Source organism: Bubalus kerabau, chromosome X, assembly GCF_029407905.1.
Source record: "Bubalus kerabau isolate K-KA32 ecotype Philippines breed swamp buffalo chromosome X, PCC_UOA_SB_1v2, whole genome shotgun sequence".
In the NCBI taxonomy this organism is placed as follows: domain Eukaryota; kingdom Metazoa; phylum Chordata; class Mammalia; order Artiodactyla; family Bovidae; genus Bubalus; species Bubalus kerabau.
The window spans coordinates 141,598,730-141,623,403 of record NC_073647.1 but is presented as its reverse complement, the minus strand read 5'-3'; the positions used below and the strand labels follow the sequence as shown (position 1 = coordinate 141,623,403).

The following is a 24,674-nucleotide window of genomic DNA, read 5'->3' as shown; positions in this document are numbered from 1 at the left end:
GGATTATAAAGTCCATGAAATTCTCCAGGCCAGAATACTGGAGTGGGTAGCCTTTCCCTTCTCCAGAGGATCTTCCCAACCCAGGGATTGAATCCAGGTCTCCCGCATTGCAGGAGGATTCTTTACCAGCTGAGCCACAAGGGAAGGCCACTGTAAATTCATTTGGTGGCAAAACACTTGCTTGGGAAGACTGCTGCTGTCTGTAACATTCTTGAAAATATAAACCTTGTACCAATATATATTATTTGTATGCCAAATTATTTGATAAAGGATCTGAAGTGACATAAGCCATTAGTTTAGTACAAGTGAAAAGCTACTTAAACTCACAGCAGTTGGTATATCAGTGTTTAACTCTGGGCTGTGGAATCTGGGAGTCAGCCTTCCTCTGTTTGAATACTAGCTCCATCACTTACTAGTTTTCACTTAAGCTTGCTGTACCTCAATTGTCTCATATGTAAAATGGGAGTAAATAATAGTGTCTTGGAAAAGGGAATGGCAACCGACTCCAGTATTCCTGGGAAATCCCATGAACAGAGGAGTCCAGTGGGCTACAGTCCATGGGGTCCCAGAGACGAACATGACTTAGTGACTAAGCAAACAACATTAATAGTGCCTATAAGAGTTATGAAATTTAGTACATGTAAAGCTGTTAGAAGAATAACTGGCACATAGTAAGTCCTCAGTAAGTGATAGCTGTCATGAGACTAAGCTCTAGATTGTGACTATTTCTAGATGATACTGGACTCAACAATGTTAGCTTCATTTGAAAAGAACCCAAAATGTCTTTGCTTAAGTATGCCATTTTTTATTTTATTTTAGATGTAGTAAAGAGACTTTGTGAGTACCAGAGAACTTTTAAGTATTAAGAACTAAAAAAAGAGAGAGTAGTATGATGGAAAGCAAGCATTGTTTCTTGTATTTAATTCTCTTCCAAGCATTTCTCTTAAATTTTTTTCCTTAAGTACGTTCTGAATATTTTTATCACTATGTAATCTTAAGAACAATTCATTTCACATTATTCAAAACCTTATTTTATGTTGTTGTATTTGGGGACCTTTCAAAAGCTGTTCCGATTAATCACAATTTTCCTTTTCCCTTTATAGATCACCATTTGCTGCTGTCACAGACTATTCAGTTACAAGGAATAATGTCATACAGCTCTGCTTGGAATTAACAACAATCGTGCAACAGGTATTAGCTGGCAAAATTTCCTTCTGTTAATTTATTAGTATCATATTCTTTTTTAATATAAATTTATTTATTTTAATTGGAGGCTAATTACTTTACAATATTGTACTGGTTTTGCCTATTTAGCAAGCATTTATAAAATACTGGTTTGGGATTTTTCTCTTTCAAAGATAAATGGTTCATTAGAAATCAAATACATAATTCATTGGAAAACTGTGCATATAATAGCCCAATAAACAAGGGTTTTATTTATCAGTAGATGTAAATTAACCTGAACCTCTAGAGACAGTATTATATCAATAATAAGTAAGGCTGTTAGTCTTGCACTTTTAGTGGGGATGAATAAACTATATTGACTTTCACAAAATTAAATTGCCCCATTTGGATAGCAATTTGAGACTTTTGCTCTAAAATGCCATTAGTTCCTTATTAATACAACTAACTACAGTTTTATTTATATAGGTATACATAATAAATATATATAATAGCCTTTAATTATACTTGCCATTAAGTGATCTATTTACATGACCCAGTTTTTTTACTTTGAATATTATTTAAACCAGCGACTGCCAAATCAAATGTGTCCAGGAGTGCAGCAACTAAAATGTCCTGTCATAAGATATGAAGAAATGGTAGAGGAAGGAATTGACTAGTACATATACTGCAAAAATTTGTTTAAATCTAGCAAAACATATCTGAGAGGTATAAGGCCAGCAAGCACCACTCTGTAGAAGCCAGATGTCAACATAGTGCTGCTGCTACTTTCTCATTATTTGTTAACCTATCCAGTGATGCAGAAATAGATAAAGCAGAAGATAAAATGTGATGATACGGAAATTTTTGAGGAAATTAATGATTTAATTTATCCTTCTACTCCCTGTCTTTATTACCAAGGATAATTAAGAATTTCCTATATTGCCTGTATTTTCTCAAATAAGAAATTTTATCAGTACAAATTTTAATGTTTCAAGTGTATTTTCTGTTGTACTATGTAGATTTTATTAGCACCATTTCTCTGAAACTGCAGGTCTATAGAAAGGAGAGTTAAGTTTGTGACTTTTAATTGTGGAATTTAAGAGACATTCATCATTCTGTCATAGCAGTAAGAAAGTCAGTAACTCAGTGCTGTTAGTCACAGACATTGATGAAGATGATAAATATTTGAAAAACTCTTGTCTCAGTACATGTCTCGTATTTGATATCAGTAAATTTTATTTCTGAATGTCAAAGATTTCTGGATAACAGGGAGGAGAGTGGCATTTGAGGGTGAGGGTCAGCAAATGTTTTCTGTGAAAGGCCAAATAGTATTTAAGGTTTTGGAGGCTTTATGATATAGGCTATATGGTGTTTGATCCAACTGCTCAATTCTGCTGTTACTCTGCAAAAGCAGCCACAGACAGTGTGTATGTGAAATGAATGGGCATAGCTGTGTGCCAGTAAAACTTGTGTTATGAAAACATGCAACAGGTTGAATTCAACCCTGGGCCACAGTTTGCTGACGTGTTCTAATGCTAATCCAGTGTGTCCAGTGTGGTTCATGGACTAGTGGCATTATCATCACAAAGAAACTTGTTAGAAATTCAGATTCTTGGCACACACTGCCAAATTTACTGTGGGGAATGCCCAGGAATCTGAATGTTTACTAGTTTTTCAGGTGATTCTGGTTCTCATACAGTGTTCTAGGGCATAGGAATGAAAAAGCAGTAATATAGTCTATGGGTAATTTTTCCTGTAGTTCTGTATTATCAGTGACATTGCTTCAAAAAAATGTTTTCTAAAGCGACCTTTAAAAGCCATTAAACTTGACCAGAGACTTGAGATGTGGATAGCAGACTATTAATTTCTTCTCTTTTACTATGAAAAAAATTTTCTCTGCTTTAAGGGTACCTGTTGTACAGTATTTGTATGATAATCGTTCATAGTATATTGAGTATATGTTCAGGAGTAATCTATATGCAAATAATCCTTGTTTTGCATTTTATGTATATAATTATATATATATATATATATAATTTGCAAATGATTATTGTCTGCTACATGACAAGATCTGTGATAATCATATTATATGTATTTCTTAATGTTTTCATTTATGCATGAGACCCAAGACAATTCAAATACTGTGGAATTAAATGGGAGAATTAAGAGTTTATTTTTTTTTAACTTTTATACATGAGAAACTCATACTTATTGTCAGTTCTTTGAGAATGCAGTCCATCTAATGTCACCTTCTAAAATAATGTAATTTCCATGCATAATTATGACAGAAAGTGGGTGTTTTTAATTTCTTATATCTTTTTTAAACATCTGAATCTAGATAGCCAGTTTAAGGTTAACTTTTGAGTAACTGGCCCATTGTTGCCTTGTAAACAAAGACTGCAGTTCTTCTAAATGGCAACTTTGAAAAGTTTTCTTGAAAATATTGAAGGAGAATCAGGTGTATTCATTTTCACTGAATTCATCCATACATAATTTTTTCCTATATAAAAATAATCTTATGTTATTAGATTTAAACAAACTCATCTTTTAAAAAGTTACTTTTCTTTTAACATTACCTATAAAGTCAAAAATGGACAATTTTCTATGTTTATAATTCACAGGTTCTAGAACATAATTTTGTCACGATAACCTTCAGATGTTACATTCAGAACGGCTGAAATGATTTTCAGTGACTTAAAATTTCCTGTAGAGTCATGTGCAGGGGTGAAAGTGCAGTTTGTGTAGAATATGACTAACCCACCCATTCCGCTATTTTAAGAACCTACCATCTAAGTAACAAGTGATGCAGTTTTCATTTCCAGAATATATGAACACCTGCTATAGACATCTACTTCATAGAAAACATATGCCATTCTGATATTGCCCTCAGAGGCTTGTTCATGCTCACAATAGGACCTTTTAACAGCTACACTGTTTGGCTCAACGTTCTCTTTAAGAAGCTTACTTCAAGGCATAATGGGTTTGAGTTTTGGTAATTTACAGATCAGGACACATTAGGTAGAATAGAGAGAGATGTTTTTACAGCTTGAACTTTAAGTACATTTTGTCTTGAACAAATGCAGAATTACTGAAATTATCCCAATAATTGAAATACTCCAAGTATACTGAGGACATAGAAGGACTTGCTGTACCCTCCACCCACTGTACACTCTGTTTTGAAGAGGATGCCTTGCCCTTCTTAGGACATTTTGCCCTGATATAACCCATTTATTTATTTATTTTTTAAAGTTCAGTAGCTCATAACATTTGTCATTGTTCCTTCTATCTCACCCTCATTTCCTGATCACATGTCCTGTTCCACATGTCACTTTTAAGATTTCCAAACAGAAAGTTCTCTGTACATGAATGTTCTTGGTTCTTGCCTTGCCTACCCCATCCCAGTATGTACCTGACTTGATGTCATAATTCATCTACTTTAACTCTTTTCTGTTGTACCTTAAAGGAAATATTAGATGTAAATTTTTCTTAATAAAGCACATCTTCATGACATTCTGGTTTAATCTACTTACAAGTATAGAATGGATCACGTTCAGACTAGTCATCCTAAAGCCCTGCTCTGATTCTGTCGCTTTCAGCAATTTTCCCCTAATCTCCAAACTGATTACAAATTCCTCTCTTTGGAATTCAAAGGACTCCGAGTATGGTTCTAACATAATTTTGATTTTGTTCTTTAATTCTCCTTTGTATCTTAATTGTACTCTAGTTCATGTGGATGAGTTATTGTTGGTAAAATAGATCTTGTAGTTTCATCTTTTTATGTTTTGAGGCCGCCTCAGAACATTCCCTGTATATCTTTTTATCTTTGCCTGCCAAAATCATGTCCCATCCTTTAAGGCTTCTAGGGAATGCCACCTCAGTTGTGAAATTTTTACCATTCTCGTAATTGTTTATATTCCCCCTACTTTGACCATTTATATTTAATATAATTACTAATGTGGTTGGGAATAAATTAAATATACCACCCTGCTGTTTGTCTTCTTTGTCTCCAGTCTGGTCTTTGTTCTTTTTTCTGCATTGATTATCTTATATGATTCCGTTTTGTCCTTTTTATTAACTTCTCAGATCTAATTCTTTGTTGTGTGGGCAAAGATAGAAATCTCTTATTTTACATGCGTTTTCTATCTTGTCAGTTATAGTCTGCTGTGAATCATACTTATCTTTCTTCCATTAGATTGTTATCTCCTTGAAGACAGGAACAATGTGTGCTTGTTACTTACTTGTTAAAATAAATTGACCTGAGCCCCAGTCATCTTATATGGTTTAGCATATGCTCATTTATTCTCTTCCAGAAAAGTCTAGAATTAAATGCTTGAATTGTTACTCATTTTTATTTCACCTCCTGTGTAAAAGCCGCAGTTCTGTCTCTGCTACTCATATTAAGAACCCCAGAGATATCCAGAGATACCCATCACTTTGCATCTCAGTTTATTCATTAATTAAAATTACTGATCCTCATAACCATTTTCCAATGCTAGAATGAAAGTGAACAAAACTTCAGAAACACCATATGCTTTTATATAATGCTAGAAAAACATATTTTTAGAGGAAACTTAATTATAGTCATGAAATAAATGTTTATAAATCATCTCTTAAATAATCTACTGTTTTTTACTATTATGTGATGACTTATCTTTGATACAAGGTCTTTCTTGGCTCTCTTGTCTGTTGACTCCTATCTTTGCAATAGGAGTGGGGATGATAATTAAAATAATGAAATAAAACAGTTAATGTTTGCTTATTGATGATGAAAATATGGGTAATTTTAATTTATTTAGACTACTTTTTTGTGTTTTTCAAATTTTCTAAAACAAATTTGAGTTAGAAAAATATGAAAAGAATGCTATGTACATTGAAGAAATACTGCTTAAGTTTGATGGAAGAGCACAGCATAGGTGAATACTTATTATATTTTGAAATAAATTATGTAGTTTACAAACAATCAGTGTCCATCTAATGGTTTCATTCAGCCATTAAATACACAGTAATCATTGCATTCACTTGGACTTGTATGCAGTATCTAAAGACTGAATTAAACTTAAGCTGCCAGTAAAAGAGGCCAATTTGAATAAGCAAAGTGTAGATTAAAAAAAAAATATCTAGGGCATGCATTTATTACTAGGCTTTCAAGAAATCTCATCTGAACAGTTATGATGATAGTTATGCTTTGAAATATGCTGTACTTCAAATTATTTTTCACTCAACTTTAATTATTTTTATTCCCTTTGCAGCAAGATGAGATGATCAATATCTAAAAATAAACTGTCACAAATAGATTTTTTTCCCTTCTTAACACAAAGGGGTGTTACTGTGAAGTAAGTGGAAAGTGCCTTTTGATATTAGCTACTTATATTTTAAGTAATGCAAACAATAGAGGAGAAAGATACCTTTCTTTTAACAAGTTCTGTTTGGAAGAATTTATTTAATCTTTCTGTATCTGTTTTTCTTATTTCCAGTTGTGATGGGTTTAGACCGTTATAGTTGAAGTGTTTAAAAGAGATTCTTCCCCCAGCACCTCTTTCCCACATAAGATTGATTATAATAACACATTTGAGAAAAAAGGGAAACTGGTTTTAAAATCTTAAATGGAAAGAATTCTTACAAAGAACTGAAGCTGCAGTATTTAGAGCACTGTCAGCACCTGAAACAGAAAAGTGAGACAGGTACCCACGCACTTCTCAGCATTGAAATACTTGCCATGATGCCTACTCTAATGGGTATCAGCTTAACCTAAAGTTATTCTAAAATTTTTTCCAGTTCAAACACACAAAAAATGATTAATTAGATTGTCATATAGTTAAGAAATGTTCATAAAAGTATCAGTTTGCAAGGTTCAACGATTGTCATATAGTTAAGAAATGGTCATAAAAGTATCAGTTTGCAAGGTTCAACTTTGGTGGAATTTAGAATACTTGGGGCAAGGGACAGAAGGTGGGAATGATGAGTCCTAGGAGACTTGAGGCTTAGCCCCATTGTTTCATGCATATACATATGCATACGTATTTTGAAAATGGTCTTTTTCATTTACTGTTGTGCTATAATTTTTTAAAAATTTTATGCACAGTTATTAGGTTTTCTGTTCTTTAAAAATGTTTATAAGATAATAATACTTGTTAGTTTAAAAAATACAAAAAACCTTAAAGAATAGTTACTGTCATGTCAATTTAAGCACCAGAAGCAACTGTGCCACTGCTATGGTCTTTCCTATAATAAGTGTCTTTAATTAAGTTGTTATTCTGACTTTCTGCCAGTTCATTTGTTTGATATTTTCCCTCATATTTACCTGTCTAATGCATTTTCTTTTTTTTCTAAATCTTCATTCAAGAAAATGGAAAAATCATCTTCAGAAGTCAACATTAGTAATATTTCTTTTTGATGGACATCTTCCTCTAAATTATGTGTGTGTACTCTCTAATCAATTTTGTTACCTTTACATTGTTTTAAATACAAATCAGTAAAAGTAAACTATTTATGAGTTGTTCTTATGTATATATTTTTAAATAAAGATGTATGTGAACATATTGAGTATATAATCCTTTCTGAAAAGAATGCCTGCTTGAATTTAATCTAACCTGTTTTATCTTAATCCAGTTGCTATTTACTCAAGGTAAATTCCCAGGAGAAAATAAGAGCTTTTTAAGGACTTAATTGAATTGGTATTTATGGTTTAAATTGTTAGGGCATGTATTTATAAATACTAAAAAAACTTAAAAGATTATAGAATTTTGTAAAAATAGGCTTAGAAGTGATTTTTAATGTTTTATTAAGGACTTATACAAAAAAATTTGGCCTGTAAGTTTATTGACAATAGCTATCATATTTTAACTTCATTATTTTATCCATATGAGTATTACCTCCTTTACCTTCCTAGTTGACCTTTTATGTTATTTACTCTTTTATTTTACGGCAAAATAGTATAGTGGGCTTTGACATAAAGTAGATGTGAATTCATCATGGCTCTGCTTTTTACAAACAGTATGAACTTTAGCAAATTACTTCATATGATAATTTTGTCTTCATCTATAAGGTAGATCACTTTATTGGATTATTATAGGTGAATTTCTGTGAATATTGGAAATTGATCTAGTTCATGATCTGTCATTTTAGTGGGAGCTTAATAAACGGCAATTTTAGTTATCTTGTATAGCAAAAGATCTTTGGAAACCCTCAAGTCAGTTTCTTGTTTCATACAAAATTTAAAGGACTGTTTCTCTGCTTACTTTTGGTATTGAGTAGCAATGAAGAAAGACCTGGTTCTGAAATGAGTGACTTTTTTTAAAAAAGGATTCTGGTTTAATTTCAGATATTTTTTAGCATTTAAGGTGATTGATAACTATGCTTCATATTCTGAATGGTATTTTGAAATGTCCATGTTCAAATGGAATACAGAAATTAATTTTGATTACTTGTGAATTTGCCCTCCCTATCCACATATTCAAGTAACCTAGAGTTGAAAATGGAAAATTCAAAACAGGTAAAGGTAAAAGGCTAGTGTATAATAATAAGTTACACAGAGTTTGTGTTCTAAAAGGGATATTAAGATTCAAGTAGTAGTGAGATACATGTATACTGGGGTAGGCAGGCTACATATTTTATGCTTCATGTAGTAAGTATTAAACCATATGAAAGCTCAGCCAAGATAGTCTATCATTCATCTCAAACATGGCTTTCAATATTATTTTTGCTGTATTCTCAGGGTTAGTGGTTAAGCCTTCCTGAAACAGACATTCTAGGTGACCTGAAAAATGGACTTGGGCTCTTGGGATTTGAAACTGGGACATTTCAGACCAAAAACCAGGACAAACTTTATATGTAATTTTTAAACAATATGAATTGCATTACTTAGCATACCTGTTGAAGGCAATATGAAAGATGATTCTTTTTTATTTTATATTTAAGCAATATATTTTAGTTCAATACTCACTCCTTTAAGTTTTCTTCAGTTGTTTTAGCTGAAGATGAGAAGCAAAACCATTATCTTTTTAAACTTTTCTTTATGGTCCTAATATATAATGAATCAGATAGTAGATATACAACTATTAAGCATAGTACCCAGATAGCTCAAGGAATGTTTTTTCTGAAGACAAATATGAAACCAAAAATTTATAGAATTTACAAAGCTGAGATTATGTTGTGTGTATGTGCCTATATCCCTTTAAGGCCTGGAATATAGCATTATAATCAGAATAGATATAAATACACAGAGAAAAAAGAAATCCTCATTCTTGATGTTTAAAAAATGATTATTGATAGCTGCAAATTTTCTGAAGGCTCAGAACAAAACTAAATAAGTGATGAAATTATTACATGCTAATAAGACTTTAGGAAAGCACTATTTAGAATATTGGACATAATAATTTTTTAATTCTTCCATTTTTATGGAAAAAAAAACTTTAAAACTTATATAAAATGAAACAGGTTGTTTTTATAGGTTCATTCTTTTACAAACTTAGACTGTGTTGCATATTATCTGAGCGTCTTACCAAGACACTTTTAAAGATGTAGATATTCAATAGTATCATCATTAATAATAACAGAACAACTGGATGCGTGGTACCATTAGTATACTAATCAAATTCTTTTAGGTAATAAATAACAGAATACTATTTTTCAGACATCTGTTTTCTCACTATTATATTTTAAAAATTATGTTATATATATACACACAAAATAATTCATGTCATATATATGTTGTGAGGCATAAAAATAAATACTCTTAAATTGGCCATTTAATAGCTATAACATTACCAATATTGTCTTAGTTATAATTGTGCTCTTTCTTCTCATTACCCTGCCTCTTCTAAAGGTGTTTATTATTTCATTTTTTTTCCTTTTAAGTAATTTCATACATTTTCATTTTCTAAACATTTCATTTAGTTAAGCTTGACTTTGAGCTTTGTACAAATAGTATCACTTTGCATATTACTTTTTTATTTGATAGTGTATTCTGAACTAATTCATGTTTTGTTTAGTCACTGTAGTTCTTTCACTTTCAATACATAGATTACTTAATTATATGTATATACTTCAGTGTTTATTCATTCTCCTGACCATGAATATTTGAAATATATACTTATATTTAACTATGTATGTAGGAGGATAATTGCTGGATTATACAGTATACACATGCTCATCTTTAGAAATGTACCACATCCTTTTCTCAAAGTTTTATTGCTTATTTATGTAATATACTTTCATTGCCTTCCTATTTTCTGAATTACTACATTTTGTCATACTGTCTTATTATACAGTTCACTTTCCAAGAGGCTTTTAAAATATTCTCCCAAAGAAGATAGAACATTTAGCATTATTGCTCTATTATATATAAGGAAATAGAAAGATGGATTACACGATTCTTAACCCTTTTAGGTGGTCAGGTTTTCAGAAGAGAATCCTTGATGTGCTTCCATTTGTAATCTACTGTGGTGATTCCTTTTAAAGAATCAAGCCAAATGTAATACTAATCCATTTAAGAAAAGATTTGCTGTAGGAGACTTGGTAAAGGCAACTTCTCTGCTTTTTGCACCTGAGTGTCTCCAGTGCCAGGCAAATAAATGTTGAAAAAAGGAAAGGATTCATTTTCTCTTTAAAATTTCACCTAAAAAGGGGTTACAGGATTTTAAATGTAATCACTGTAACTAGTTCTGAGGCTGATGAAAACCCGAGAGAGAACTAAACAAAATACTGGTTTCTTTTTTCAAAGTTGATAAAATCCAGGTATGTCATGATTATTACAGATATAGTCCTTAATATTTTACGGCTGTGGTGAGCAGTATGGAGATTACTTAAAAATCTAAGAATAATACTGCCATATGACCCCACAGCCCTACCACTGGGCATATACCCTGAGAAAACCATAATTCAAAAAGATACACGTACCCCAGTGTTCATAGCAGCACTATTTACAATGACCAGGACATGGAAGCAACCTATATGTCCATTGACAGATATATATATATATATATATATATATATATATATATATATATTGGAATATTACTCAGCCATATAAAGGAATGGATTTGAATCAGTTGTAGTGAGGTGCATGAACCTAGAGCCTGTTAAACAGAGTGAAGTAAGTCAGAAAGAGAAAAGCAAATACAGTATATTAATGCATATATATGGAATCTAGAGAAATGGTACTGATGAACCTATTTATATGGCAGGAATAGAGATGCAGACAGAGAACAGGCTTGTGGACACAGTGGGGGAAGGAGAGTGTGGGACAAATTGAGAAAGTAGCATTGAAACATATACATTACCATGTGTAAAATAGATAGCTAGTGGGAAGTTGCTATATAACACAGGGAGCTTAGCTGGTGTTCTCTGACAACCTACGGAGTGGGATGGGAGTGGGGGTGGGAGGGAGGTTTAAGAGGGAGGTATGCTTATGGCTGGCCTACGGAGGTATGCATATGTATGTTTATGGCTGATTCACATCATTGTATGGCAGAAACCGACATAACATTGTAAAGCAATTATCCAATTAAAAATAAATTAAAGAATAGTTTGAGGCTGCTTCTATTTCTTCTCCTTTTAATGCTTGTAACTCCAGGGAGATGAGTTGGGTGGGGGCAGGAGGGGGACAGTGTTAATGGTACTTGTCTCCTTGTGAAACTGGTAATAAGCTGGTGAATTAAGAATTATAGTGGTTCTTCCCATTTAAAGTATCTGCATGAATGCTTTCCTGTCCCGACTCCCTACCTGCTTTTTAAAATTGAAATGTATTCTGCCCTTGGCTCTTCAGTTCACCTTTATAACCCCTCCCTCAAGCCACGTCATCTGGATAAATCCTATATCTTATGACATTTAAAAATTATTAGCAAGAAAAAAGGGCTGTATAAAGTGTAATAGGCAGGCAATGGTATTATTTCTATTTTGAGGTTGGCAAAATGCTTTTAGAACTTATCAGATTTATCCCCCACAATAATCAGGTGAAATAGGTAGACTAAATGTCATTATCTCAATTTTGTAAATGGATAAATGGAATTTTAGAGAGGGACAGTGACATGGTCAGTTAGTGACATGACCAGGACTTAGATCCAGCTTCTTTGACATGGTTTGTAATACTTCCTGCTCATTGTTTCTCAAGTTTGGCTTCACCTTGGAATGGAGTAAAGAGCTTTTAATTTAAAAACACAGATATTGGGTCCCATCCAAGAACTATTAAGTTAGACTCTCTTGTTAGGGTTGTAATCAGTTTTTTTTAAATGATGCCTCGGTTGATTCTAACATAGAGCCAAAGTTGATAACCACTGTGATGTAGTCACACTGCTTTAATGAGATGAACATGAGGTAGTAAGAAAATGTATGTGATCAAGAACAGTGCTTCCCAATGGTTGGTCCAAGGACTATGATTTACCCAGGGAAGCTTGTTAAAAATGTAGATTTCTTGGACTTCACTATAGTATGAATGGTTGAGAGCAATGGATCAGGAGGTCCAACTATTTATAGGTTATATCAGCCCAGAGCCCACACTTTTATAAAACAGGCTGAAGTTTTGAATATACAACTGTTGCTATCAGTTCATAGTCTATTTGGATCATAAATGCATTTCCAAAAGGATTAGACTTGTTCTTCGAAACATCAAATATATATGTTATTAACAAAAATGGTCCTTGTGCATTCAAAATAGCAAGAGAACCCATGCTAGAAACTAATGTGGTATCAACAGACAGAGGTAGAAACTAGACTTACTAAAACAAGAAGGAATAGTAATATTTTAGCATTTTTATAAACCATATTATGCCTTATTTGGATTATATAGTTGAATCATTACACAAAATCTGTGACATAGATTTCATACCTACCTTAGATGAAAGCAAGAAATCAAAGAAAATATAGAACTGCTTTTTAAAGCCACTGATTTTCTGAGATATTTTGCCCAACTGCTGATGTAGTTTTTAATAACCATGGCCTCTTGGGTTGGCTCAGAATAACCACTGATGTTAGATAGGTAATTCATAAGATATTAGACTCTGACACAAGTAAAATAACGGATTGAAATTGTAATCAACAGGGGCAGGTTGAAGAACTGATCAGAATTAAGTAATTAGGACAAGTGAGCATAAATCAAACTGAATAAAAATGAGGTAAAAATTCTCTAAAGTACAAGATGGGAAAAGACTAGATTTGCATGAAGGTAGTAGAATGTAATCTGAGGTTAATTGTGAATTACATTCTGTGAGGAGTGACATGGCACCTCATATTTCCTGAAATGAAGAAGTACACCTGTAAAACTGGTGAAATAGTTATTGCATTAAACTCTGTGCTGGTTAGATCTTCATTTGAGTGAGTGTTCTGTTTTTTTTCCCTTTTTTATTTGATGGAGGATTTTATCAATCAAGATAAAGGTGATTATGCTGTGGTAACAACCTGAAAATGTTAGTGGCTTTTAATAATGCTCATGTCCAGTGCTCATGTTCCACGTCCATCCTGGGTTGCTTTAGCTCTTCTCCACATCCTCTTCATTTCACAGCTCAGACTAGCCTCTTCTTGAATACTGCTTGCACAGGGAAAAAGAGAGCCTGGTGAACTATGAACTGGTACTTAAAGTTTCTGCATGGAAATAAGACAGCACTTCAACTTACATTTTGTTGAACAAAGTAAAGCATAGGTCCATGGCCAACATTGGTGGCTCCAGGAAATTTACTTTTCCCTTAAAAAAAGAAAGTATATATTTAGAAATCATAATACAAATCTGCTACAATATTGAACCTATAAACAATTTCATTATAGCATTTACTAGAATTTTAAGGACAACAATGTTTATTTGAATATAAGGAAAGGGGCAATAAAATTAGGTGCTAAAATTTCAAATATCAAGAAAACAGCTTGGTAAAGGTTGAATTTGAAGAATTTCTTCTTTTCCCTCAATGCTGTGTTTATATGCATGTGTGTGTTTCTTGGTATTTGAAGTATAGTCTACTGGAATATAGGGTGGTAAGTTTGGTGGGAAGGGGAGACTTTGGTGAGAGGGGGAGACTTTGAAATTTTTCAAAGCATAAAATTCTACCCGATAATCTCTCAGTGTTATGACTAGGAGATGCCAAATGGATACTGATTCCATGTAATATCTATTTTGAGGGTGTACAATATTCAGCCTAGGTATAAGCTAGTGTTATTACTTTAACAATTTAGTATTTGTTATGATTTGAATATCAATATCATTGATCTAAAAATATTTGTTGAATGCTCAGGTAGATGTCACTTTTTCAAATGTTGGACATAGTTACTAAAAGAAACAGTTCCATTTTGTCTATGAAAGTGCAATCTAAGCAGATAAATAGGGCAAAGATGCATGAGCTTAAGGAATTTTTTAAACTAATACTTGGAATCTGTTTGCATATATTATAATTTCCATTTATTTTCTGGCAGTCAGATGTATGGTCTTGAATTAAAGAATTAATGTTTAATTGATATCTTTATTTCCAATGGGGTGTGGTATTAATCTTTGCTTGAACTCTTCAGTTGGATTTATCACAAGGGAAAAATTCTCTCCCAATTTTAGACGCTATAGATTTTCTTTCCATTCTCCAGGCAAGAATACCAGAGTGGGTTACCATGCCCTCCTCCAGGGGGTTTTCCCAACCCAGAGATTGAACCCAGGTCTTGCATGGCATCTGGTCCCCTCACTTCATGGGAAATAGATGGGGAAACAGTGGAAACAGTGTCAGACTTTATTTTTTGGAGCTCCAAAATCACTGCAGATGGTGATTGCAACCATGAAATTAAAAGACGCTTACTCCTTGGAAGAAAAGTTATGACCAACCTAGACAGCATATTAAAAAGCAGGGATATTACTTTGCCAACAAAGGTCCATCTAGTCAAGGCTGTGGTTTTCCCAGTGGTTGTGTATGGATGTGAGAGTTGGACTGTGAAGAAAGGTGAGCACCAAAGAATTGATGCTTTTGAACTGTGGTGTTGGAGAAGACTCTTGAGAGTCCCTTGGACTGCAAGGAGATCCAACCAGTCTGTGCTAAAGGAGATCAGTCCTGGGTGTTCATTGGAAGGACTGATGCTGAGGCTGAAACTCCTAATACTTTGGCTACCTCATGTGAAGAGTTGACTCATTGGAAAAGACTGTGATGCCGAGAGGGATTGGGGGCAGGAGGAGAAGGGGACGACAGAGGATGAGATGGCTGGATGGCATCACCAACTCGATGCACATGAATTTGGGTAAACTCCGGGAGTTGGTGATGGACTGGGAGGCCTGGCATGCTGTAATTCATGGGTCGCGAAGAGTCGGGCACCACTGAGCGACTGAACTGAACTTGCTCATTGCAGACAGATTCTTTACCGTCTGAGCCACCAGGAAAGCCCAAGAAGACTGGAGTGGGTAGCTTATCCCTTCTCCAGCAGATCTTCCCTACCCAGAAATTGAACCAGGGTCTACCTGCACTACAAGCAGACTCTTTACCAGCTGAGCTACCACAAAGCCCTTGTGATATATTAGATGGTCATTATAGTAAGTAACTTGAACATGTGGAAGCTAGAGAGACTTATTATTACAAAGAAATTTTAGCTTCATTGAATAAATATAAAGTTCTTGATATCTTTTACATAATGCTAATCTTTGTGCTGAGAAAGCCCCAATTATTTTTGTTGAAAATATCTGCTGAGATCATGCAAATTGAAGTCTAATACCAAATTCATATTTAAAATGATTTTAAAACTGTGAAACTCAGTCTTTTTGTACAAAATAGGAGTGTGAAGAAACTAAATGTACTGTGCTAGTTTGTTTAGCAATTAGTTTTGTTTTTAACATATGGCTTTAAAGTTTCATTTTTATACCTAACCTATAAACCCAATGTTAAATACTTACTATGGAATATGAAAATAGAGACTCAATGGAATAAAATAATCATAAGTGATGAATTCACATTTATAGCATATACAGGGCCTCTGGAGATATTACAGAGATAGTGCAGTTGAATATAGGGTTCCTTTTTTGAAAATATTGACAGTCTAATGGGAAAGACCAACAATTAGATCACTGATAGAAACATAAAATGCATACAGTTAGAGTTATCTGATTGGCCATTCAAGACCATTTTGGATTTGTTGGATTTGCCTCAGTGGTTTTTGGATTTGTTGGAGAGCCACTTAGATGCTGGGAAAAAACTCACTTCTGCTTCTACCTCCAAGTCTGTATATGCTAAAAAATTAGTTTCCACATTCATCCAACTGCTGGAACATTAGTATTTCGTTGTCAAGTAAAAGATGAGTGATTAGAGTCAAGTGTGCTTTCATTTTAGATGAGCTCCTGTGGGAGAGCTGGAACAGAACTTTGGAGAGGAATATGATCCAAGGTGCAGAAGAATGTAATTATGTTCACCGACAGAAAGACTAAGATGGTCTCTAAGGTCATGCCCACCCACATTCTCCTCCTATTCCTGGTTTATTGCATTTTTTGTTATAATTCATAACTGTATTTAACCTAATGAAAACCTTAGCCAATTTTTTAAATGGGTCATTTTAAAATTTCTTTTTTTTTTAATTTTTTAAATTTTTTTCTTTTTTTTTTCTTTTTTAACTTTACAATATTGTATTGGTTTTGCCATATATCAAAATGAATCCGCCACAGGTATATATGTGTTCCCCATCCTGAACCCTCCTCCCTCCTCCCTCCTCCCTCCCCATACCATCCCTCTGGGTCATCCCAATGCACCAGCCCCAAGCATCCAGTATCGTGCATCGAACCTGGACTGGCGACTCGTTTCATATATGATATTATACATGTTTCAATGCCATGAACATTCTTCTCATTTCTGAAATAACATCAGGAAAACTAACAAGTTTGTGATCATTGAGTCAGGCACAATGGTGAAGGGACTGCCAAGGAAGTAATTGTTGGGCTATTATACTTCTGCCTTATTTGCCAAGGACATTAATCTGAAATGAAAATTAAACTATGGCATGTTGATAACATATTCAGGAAGGATGTTAATGCCTGTCCATTTACCGTGGACATTCTTCTTTTCACTTGAAGTACTCAGTCAGTTTCAGTCTCTGATGAACCTTAATTTAGTTTGAACTTTTATCTTTCATCCATTGCAAATCATTTATCATTGGCACTGCTTTCTCAGTGCCCACAAAACTATGTGATGGGTTCTTGGAATTCATTTTTCATGCTCTTCTGTATTTTATCTTACAGAGAGAATTGGTGTTATTGTACTGTGTGGCTACTGTAGATGTCATAGTAGACTGGACTCTGCCCTTTGCTGAAGGGAAAAAAAATTGAAGGATCTGGTTAATGACTGGGAAATACCTTCATGGTTTCTTCCCAGATATTGCTTTTTCTGTTTTTTGTTTCTTGGTAAATGGCTTTTCCAGGCTTCCCTGGTGGCTCAGCAGTAAAGAGTTCACCTGCCGATGCAGGAGATGCAGGTTTGATCCTTGGGTCAGAAAGATCCCCTTTAGAAGGAAATGACAACACACTCCAATGTTCTTGTCTGGGAAATCCCATGGACAGAGGAGCCTGACTGGCCACAGTCCATGGGATCGCAAAGAGTCTGGCACGTCTTAGCAACTAAACAACAAATGGCTATTCCAGCTGTTGGATGGACTAAGTATATTTCTCTAGACTTGTGCTGTTGTCTAATATGGTAACCACTAGCTGCATGTGGCAGGTGTTTTTTTGGCTACATTGTATGGCTTGCAGGATCTTAGTTCCACTACCAGGGACTGAACCCAGGCCAAAGCAGTGAAAGCATGGAAACCTAACCATGGACAACCTGGGTATTTCCTGAATGTGGCAATTGAAATGTAAATTAATTAAAATTAAAGAAAATTACAAATTCATTTCCTCGTTTGCACTTAAGGCATTTAAAGTGCTTAATAGCCACACATGTCTAATGACTTGAATTAGACAGCACAGACATATTTTACTGTAACTCTGTTATCACTATAACTTTTATTAGATGTCTCTGTAACACTTTCTCCAGTTACTCCTGACCACATAACTAACTTCCTCCATCTCTTTTTTTAAATTAATTTATTTTTTATTGAAGGATAATTGCTTTACAGAATTTTGTTGTTTTCTGTCAAAACTCAACATGAATTAGCCAAAAAATACGGAACACTTCACAAATTTGCATGTCATCTTTGCTCAGGGACCATGCTAATCTTCTCTGTATTGTTCCAATTTTAGTATATGTGCTGCCGAAGCAAGCATCATCTGACTCCTAAACATTCTCTGATCTTGTCCATAGCTGTCTTGTCACTACACATATTCTTTGTTGATGAATTCATTGTTGTTTCATTTTTCTTGTACCTTTAATTCTCTCTTTAATGTAAATATTTCCCAGCTTGGATTCTATTCTTGATCCAATTCAGCTTTTTTCTTAGCTACTTGCTGAGCAGCTTTGTATAGGACTGGCCAAAAAGTTTGTTTGGGTTTCTGTAAGTTGTTTTTCTGTAAGATGTTACATAACATCTTACAGAAAAACCAAATGAACTTTTGGCCAGCCCAATATATGGCCTTTCAGCCACTTCTAATTTTACATGCCCTAAATAGAATTTTTTTATTTTCTCTAAATTCTCTCCTCCTATCATCTCTACAGTGTTACTCATCCAATTGCTTAGACTTGAACCCCAGGGTAATGTTTATCTTTCCCCTCCCCATTATTCTCTGTACCTATCAATTAATTACTGAGTTAGCTCATTGCTGGCTACGTGTATCTCATCTACCTTTTTTCATCTCCCCTTCCACCATCATCACCTCAGTTCAAGCCCTGATTACATATCATATTTTCTATTGAAAAAGTATTCCAACTGACCTCCTTGCCTCCAGTTTTGCTCCCTTCCAAATCCATGACTACTTCTTCATTGTTTTCATGAAACATTTGATCACAGTCTTCCCATACTCAAACATTTGTGAGCACTTCCTTTAGCAGAGTAAATTGCATATTTCATCTTCCCCAGAGATGAAATGTCTACTGGTATATTGGAAGATAACACAACTTTGGAAGATAACACAACTTTGAAGAGATTCTTCCCTCTGAGACATGGCACCAAAGTTATTCTTGTAACTAAAGGAAAGGAACAAGAGAAAAAGAACTATGAGAAAAGAGAGATGTCTGTTTGAGTTGTTAAGCTAGACCAGAGAATTTGAACTATAGTCTCATCCCACCACCCCCCGTATTTTGTTAAAATACACACACACTCATGCTTACCATTCACTTTGCTGTTTAATACCAACCATGGCACTAAGTGTAAGTTATCCTGATTTCAGCTTCTTCCAAATGAAAGTCACAAGAAATTGTCAAGTGACTGAATTAAGTCTTTGCTACCCCAATGGAAAGTGAAAGTCGCTCAGTGTGTCTGACTCTTTGTGACCCCATGGACTATATAGTCCATGAAATTGTCCAGGCCAGAATACTGGTATGGGTAGCCTTTCCCTTCACTAGGGAATCTTCCCAACCCAGGGATCGAACCCAGGTCTCCCACATTGTGGGCAGTTTTTTTTTACCAGTTGAGCCACCAGGGTAGCCCAAGAATACTGGAGTGGGTAGCCTGTCCCTTCTCCAGCAGATCTTCCTGACCCAGAAATCAAACCAGGGTCTCCTGCATTGCAGGCAGATTCTTTACCAACTGAAGTACCAGAGAAGAGGGAGCTTCAAAATAGATTGCTTTACAAAAATAAAGCTTTTATTCCTTTTAAAACAACAAAATTCCCCCAGCCTAACATTGGTAACTCTCCACAATATGACTCTTTATTTTCTAGACTTTCTTTCTCATTGCACTCACCTCATGTATCTTAGGCTCTAGCCAAATTGATTTCCTTATCCTGATTGTGTGCCTTTGTTCAGTGTGTTCATATAATTTGGCATGATCTTTCCCCCTGAACCCCCAATTTCCAGATTTAAAAGCTATTTAAGCTCGGTTAAAATACCATCTCCTTCAGAAGATCATTCCAGAGTTAAGAAGTCAGAACTTATCTCCTTTTTTATAGGATCACCTCTTAGCATTTATCTTGTTTACCTTGTATTATTATTTGAATAGTTTCACCTACTTCTTTACTAAATAATGAAATAATGATGGCCAAGGATCAAGTTTAATTTATCTTTGATCACCCAATAGTGCCTTACAGTGAATTGCATTTAGAAGATGCCAAAAAAAAAAAAAAAATTCTGGTGAATGGTATTGTGACTTGGGGCGCTTCCCTCATGGCTCAGTAGTAAAGAATCCGACTCCCAATGCAGGAGGCATGGGTCAGGAAGATCCCTTAGAGGAGGAAATGTATTCTTGCCTGGGAAATCCCATGGAGAGAGGAACCTGGCAGGCTACAGTCCATGGAGTAGCAAGAGTCAGACACGACTTAGCGACTAAGCAACAACATTGTGACTTGAGTGAATGAATGATTGAGTAAGAGTATAACACTAACTCATTACATGAATTAATCAGTGAAGCAACATAGTGTAGAAATTTTGATATCTTGATAATAGAATATGTGAGGTATTTGTATGTAAGTACCCTTACCAAAGGTTTGCATGGCTGGCTTATTTAAATATTAGTTGAAAGTAAAGCAATTAATGACCTATGTACTGTTCTTGTGACTATCTATAATACACAGTTGACGAGATGTATTATCTGTACTGAATATTCTAATCCCCAGATGACAAAGTATTTAGCATTTATGGTAAAATACAGGATAGAAATTTTTTATGTATTCTGCTCAGTTTAGCAATTGGATCATCGTTTCACTAAAAGATTAACTGATTATGATTCTGTAGGGTGATCTTACTCTCCTAAGGAAAAAAGTAATCAAAACTGAAGAAACACTCCTCATTTTATAAATATTGTCTTATTAAGAATTTGATACATTTAAATGTGCATCACATCATTTGAAAAAGTGTTATACATAAAAAGGATAAAGAAATTCAAGTGTTATTTTGCATGTACAGTAAAAGACAGCATGAGCTACTAAAGAGAATTCCTAGGAGTGTATAATGGCACAGCTCTAAATCCAATTTTAAAAATCTAAATTTAATCCTAACCTAAAAATAACTAGAACATCAGAGGTGTACCTTTCCATAGTGTGCATAAGTTCAGAAAATGGAGATTTCTTCATATCCAGTGCAATTTTATTTTTAAAACTTGGGGTATAATCTTTTAGGAAAGGATTTGGCCTTAAGTGTTAATAAAACTCCCACTTCAGAAGCAAATATTTTAAAATCACATTTGATGGAAATAAAATGACTTACGGATGAGATGAATCCCCCCGAAGTACCTGCTGTATGTATGCTATGTGTGTGTGCTCAGTCGTGTCCTACTCTTTGTGACCCCATGGACTGTAGCCCACTAGGCTCCTCTGTCCATGGGATTCTCCAGGCAAGAATACTGGAGTGGGTTTCCATTTCCTCCTCCAGGGGATCTTCCCCACCCAGGTATTGATTCCGTGTCTTTTGCGTCTCCTACATCGGCAGGCCAGTTCTTTACCATAGCACCACTTGGGATGCTACATAGCACAACACAGTGGTTTCGTTGAATTTTATTAAGAACTATATTAATATTTTAATTTTTTAATTAATTGACCTTTTATATGTTGATTTGTGTGATTTTGTGGCATTTATAGTCCTAAAGTTATTAAAATATAAAACTTCTTGAAGACTGTAGAATTTTACATATTGTAATTTATTTAGGTGAATGCCTATCTTCTTAAACTGTACTTCTCTAAGCCATGTTTTATTCATCTTTATATCCTTAAAACAGATGATTAATATTTGCTGAATCAAGAGCTATACAGATAAATAGCTGTATACATCTATCATACATTATCCAATTAGTTTAATATATTCAATATTATTAAACATACTAAATATATTTGGCTATATTTAGTATATTTAAATTTTAGCTTCAAATTATTAATATATTTAATATTTAGTAATATTTACTATTTCTGTCCATTATAGTTATCCTCTTAGATACTCAAATTGCTCCATCTCTGCCCAGGGAGAATTCTCTTCATATTGACTTCTGAATCCTACTGACACAATCCTTGTAATCTTTAATAGCTTCTTTCTATTTTGTGTCACCATATAATTCATGCTCCTCTTGTACAATTCCTATCCCAGTTTGGTATTAGCCATTTTCCAAGAAAGCCTGTGAAATGGTATTTGAATACCACCAATTGTGGAGGGTTCATTTACTACTAAATTGGTCATTGTTTCTATGCTTTTTCAGTGGACAGAGCTAAGAGAAACATACATACATATATACAAACATAATACATCAAGAGACTCTAAGGTTTTTACTGATCTTCTTATGTATGTGTCTGCTTTCTCCCATGCTAAAATTACTTACCAGTGTCACCAAGAGTGATAAAATGTTCAGTTCAGTCACTCAGTTGTGTCTGACTCCTTGAGACCTCATGAACTACAGCACACCAGGCCTCCCTGTCCATCACCAAGTCCTGGAGCCTACCCAAACTCATGTCCATTGAGTCGGTGATGCCATCCAACCATCTCATCCGCTGTTGTCCCCTTCTCCTCCTGTCCTCAATCTTTCCCAGCATAAGGGTCTTTACAAATGAGTTAGCTTTTCGCATCAGGGGGCTAAAGAATTGGCGTTTCAGCTTCAACATCAGTCCTTCCAATGAATACCCAGGACTGATCTCCTTTAGGATGGACTGGTTGAATCTCCTTGGAGTCCAAGGGACTCTCAAGAGTCTTCTCCAACACCACAGTTCATAAACATCAATTCTTCAGCACTCAGCTTTCTTTATAGTCCAACTCTCACATCCATATGTGACTACTGGAAAAACCATAGCCTTGACTGGACAGCCCTTTGTTGGCAAAGTAACGTCTCTGATTTTTAATATGTTGTCTAGGTTAGTCATAGCTTTTCTTCCAAGGAGTAAGCGTCTTTTAATTTCATGGCTGCAATCACCATCTGCAGTGATTTTGGAGCCCCCCAAAATAAAGTCAGCCATTGTTTCCACTGTTTACCCATCTATTTGGCATTAAGTGCAATTCATGGGGTTGCAAAGAGTCGGACACGACTGAGCGATTGAACTGAACTGAACTGAACTGATGGGACCAGATGCCATGATCTTAGTTTTCTGTGTGTTGAGCTTTAAGCCAACTTTTTCACTCTCCTCTTTCACTTTCATCAAGAGGCTCTTTAGTTCTTCTTCACTTTCTGCCATAAGGGTGGTGTTATCTGCGTATCTGAGGTTATTGATGTTTCTCCTGGCAATCTTAACTCCAGCTTGTGCTGCTTTCAGCTCAGCGTTTCTCATGATGTACTCTGCATATAAGTTGAATAAGCAGGGTGACAATATACAGCCTTGATGTACTCCTTTTCCTATTTGGAACTAGTCTGTTTTTCCATGTCCAGTTCTAACTGTTGCTTCCTGACCTGCATACAGGTTTCTCAAAAGCCAGGTCAGGTGATCTGGTATTCCCATCTCTTGAAGAATTTTCCACAGTTTGTTGCAATCCACACAGTCAAAGGCTTTGGCATAGTCAACAAAGCAGAAATAGGTGTTTTTCTGGAACTCTCTTGCTTTTTCAGTGATCCAGTGGATGTTGGCAATTTGATCTCTGGTTCCTCTGCCTTTTCTAAAACCAGCTTGAATATCTGGAATTTCACAGTTCATGAATTTTGAGCATTAATTTACTGGCATGTGAGATGAGTGCAATTGTGCGGTAGTTTGAGCATTCTTTGGCATTGCCTTTCTTTGGGATTGGAATGAAAACTGACCTTTTCCAGTCCTGTGGCCACTGCTGAGTTTTCCAAATTTGCTGACATACTGAATGCAGCACTTTCACAGCATCATCTTTCAGGATTTGAAATAGCTCAACTGGAATTCCATCACCTCCACTAGCTTTGTTCATAGTGATGCTTCCTAAGGCCCACTTGACTACTGTCATGTAATTGTTCACTTGCTTTATCCTGTAAGACACACATAGCAGTTTCAATAAAACAGTAACAAACTAACAACACTACTACCAACAATGTGGTTACTGAAAATAGTATAAGTGAATATAGTAAAAATTGTTCAGTCGTGTCTGACTCTTTGTGACCCCATGTTACTTACTGACCCCATATTACTGTCCAAGCCTGAAAATAGTATAAGATTTTCTTTAACAATTCTTTTTTTATATCATACTAGGGATGTACAATGGAGAAGGCAATGGCACCCCACTCCAGTACTCTTGCCTGGAAAATCCCATGGATGGAGGAGCCTGGTAGGCTTCAGTCCATGGGGTCGCTAAGAGTTAGACACGACTGAGCAACTTCACTTTCACTTTTCACTTTTATGCATTGGAGAAGGAAATGGCAACCCACTCCAGTATTCTTGCCTGGAGAATCCCAGGAATGGGGGAGCCTGGTGGGCTGCCGTCTATGGGGTCGCACAGAGTCGGATACAACTGAGCGTCTTCACTTTAACTTTTCACTTGCATGCATTGGAGAAGGAAATGGCCACCCCCCTCCAGTATTCTTGCCTGGACAATCCCAGGGATGGGGGAGCCTGGTGGGCTGCC

The 24,674-nt window shown here is 35.0% G+C and overlaps 1 protein-coding gene and 1 non-coding gene across 6 annotated transcripts in view; one reads left to right on the top strand and one right to left on the bottom strand.

Annotated features, from left to right (window-relative positions):
- Window positions 1–24,674, top strand: part of CNKSR2 (connector enhancer of kinase suppressor of Ras 2) — a 283,089-nt gene that overhangs the window by 86,074 nt on the left and 172,341 nt on the right. For all 5 annotated transcript variants that reach the window (XM_055564830.1, XM_055564829.1, XM_055564828.1 and 2 more), the window contains exon 4: window positions 1,104–1,191. In XM_055564830.1, coding sequence (XP_055420805.1) covers window positions 1,104–1,191 — 88 coding nt within the window. The remainder of the gene's footprint in view (window positions 1–1,103; window positions 1,192–24,674) is intronic.
- LOC129640538 (U6 spliceosomal RNA) lies at window positions 18,252–18,358 on the bottom strand. The gene has a single exon (XR_008708894.1). It is a non-coding gene; the product is annotated as a U6 spliceosomal RNA (small nuclear RNA).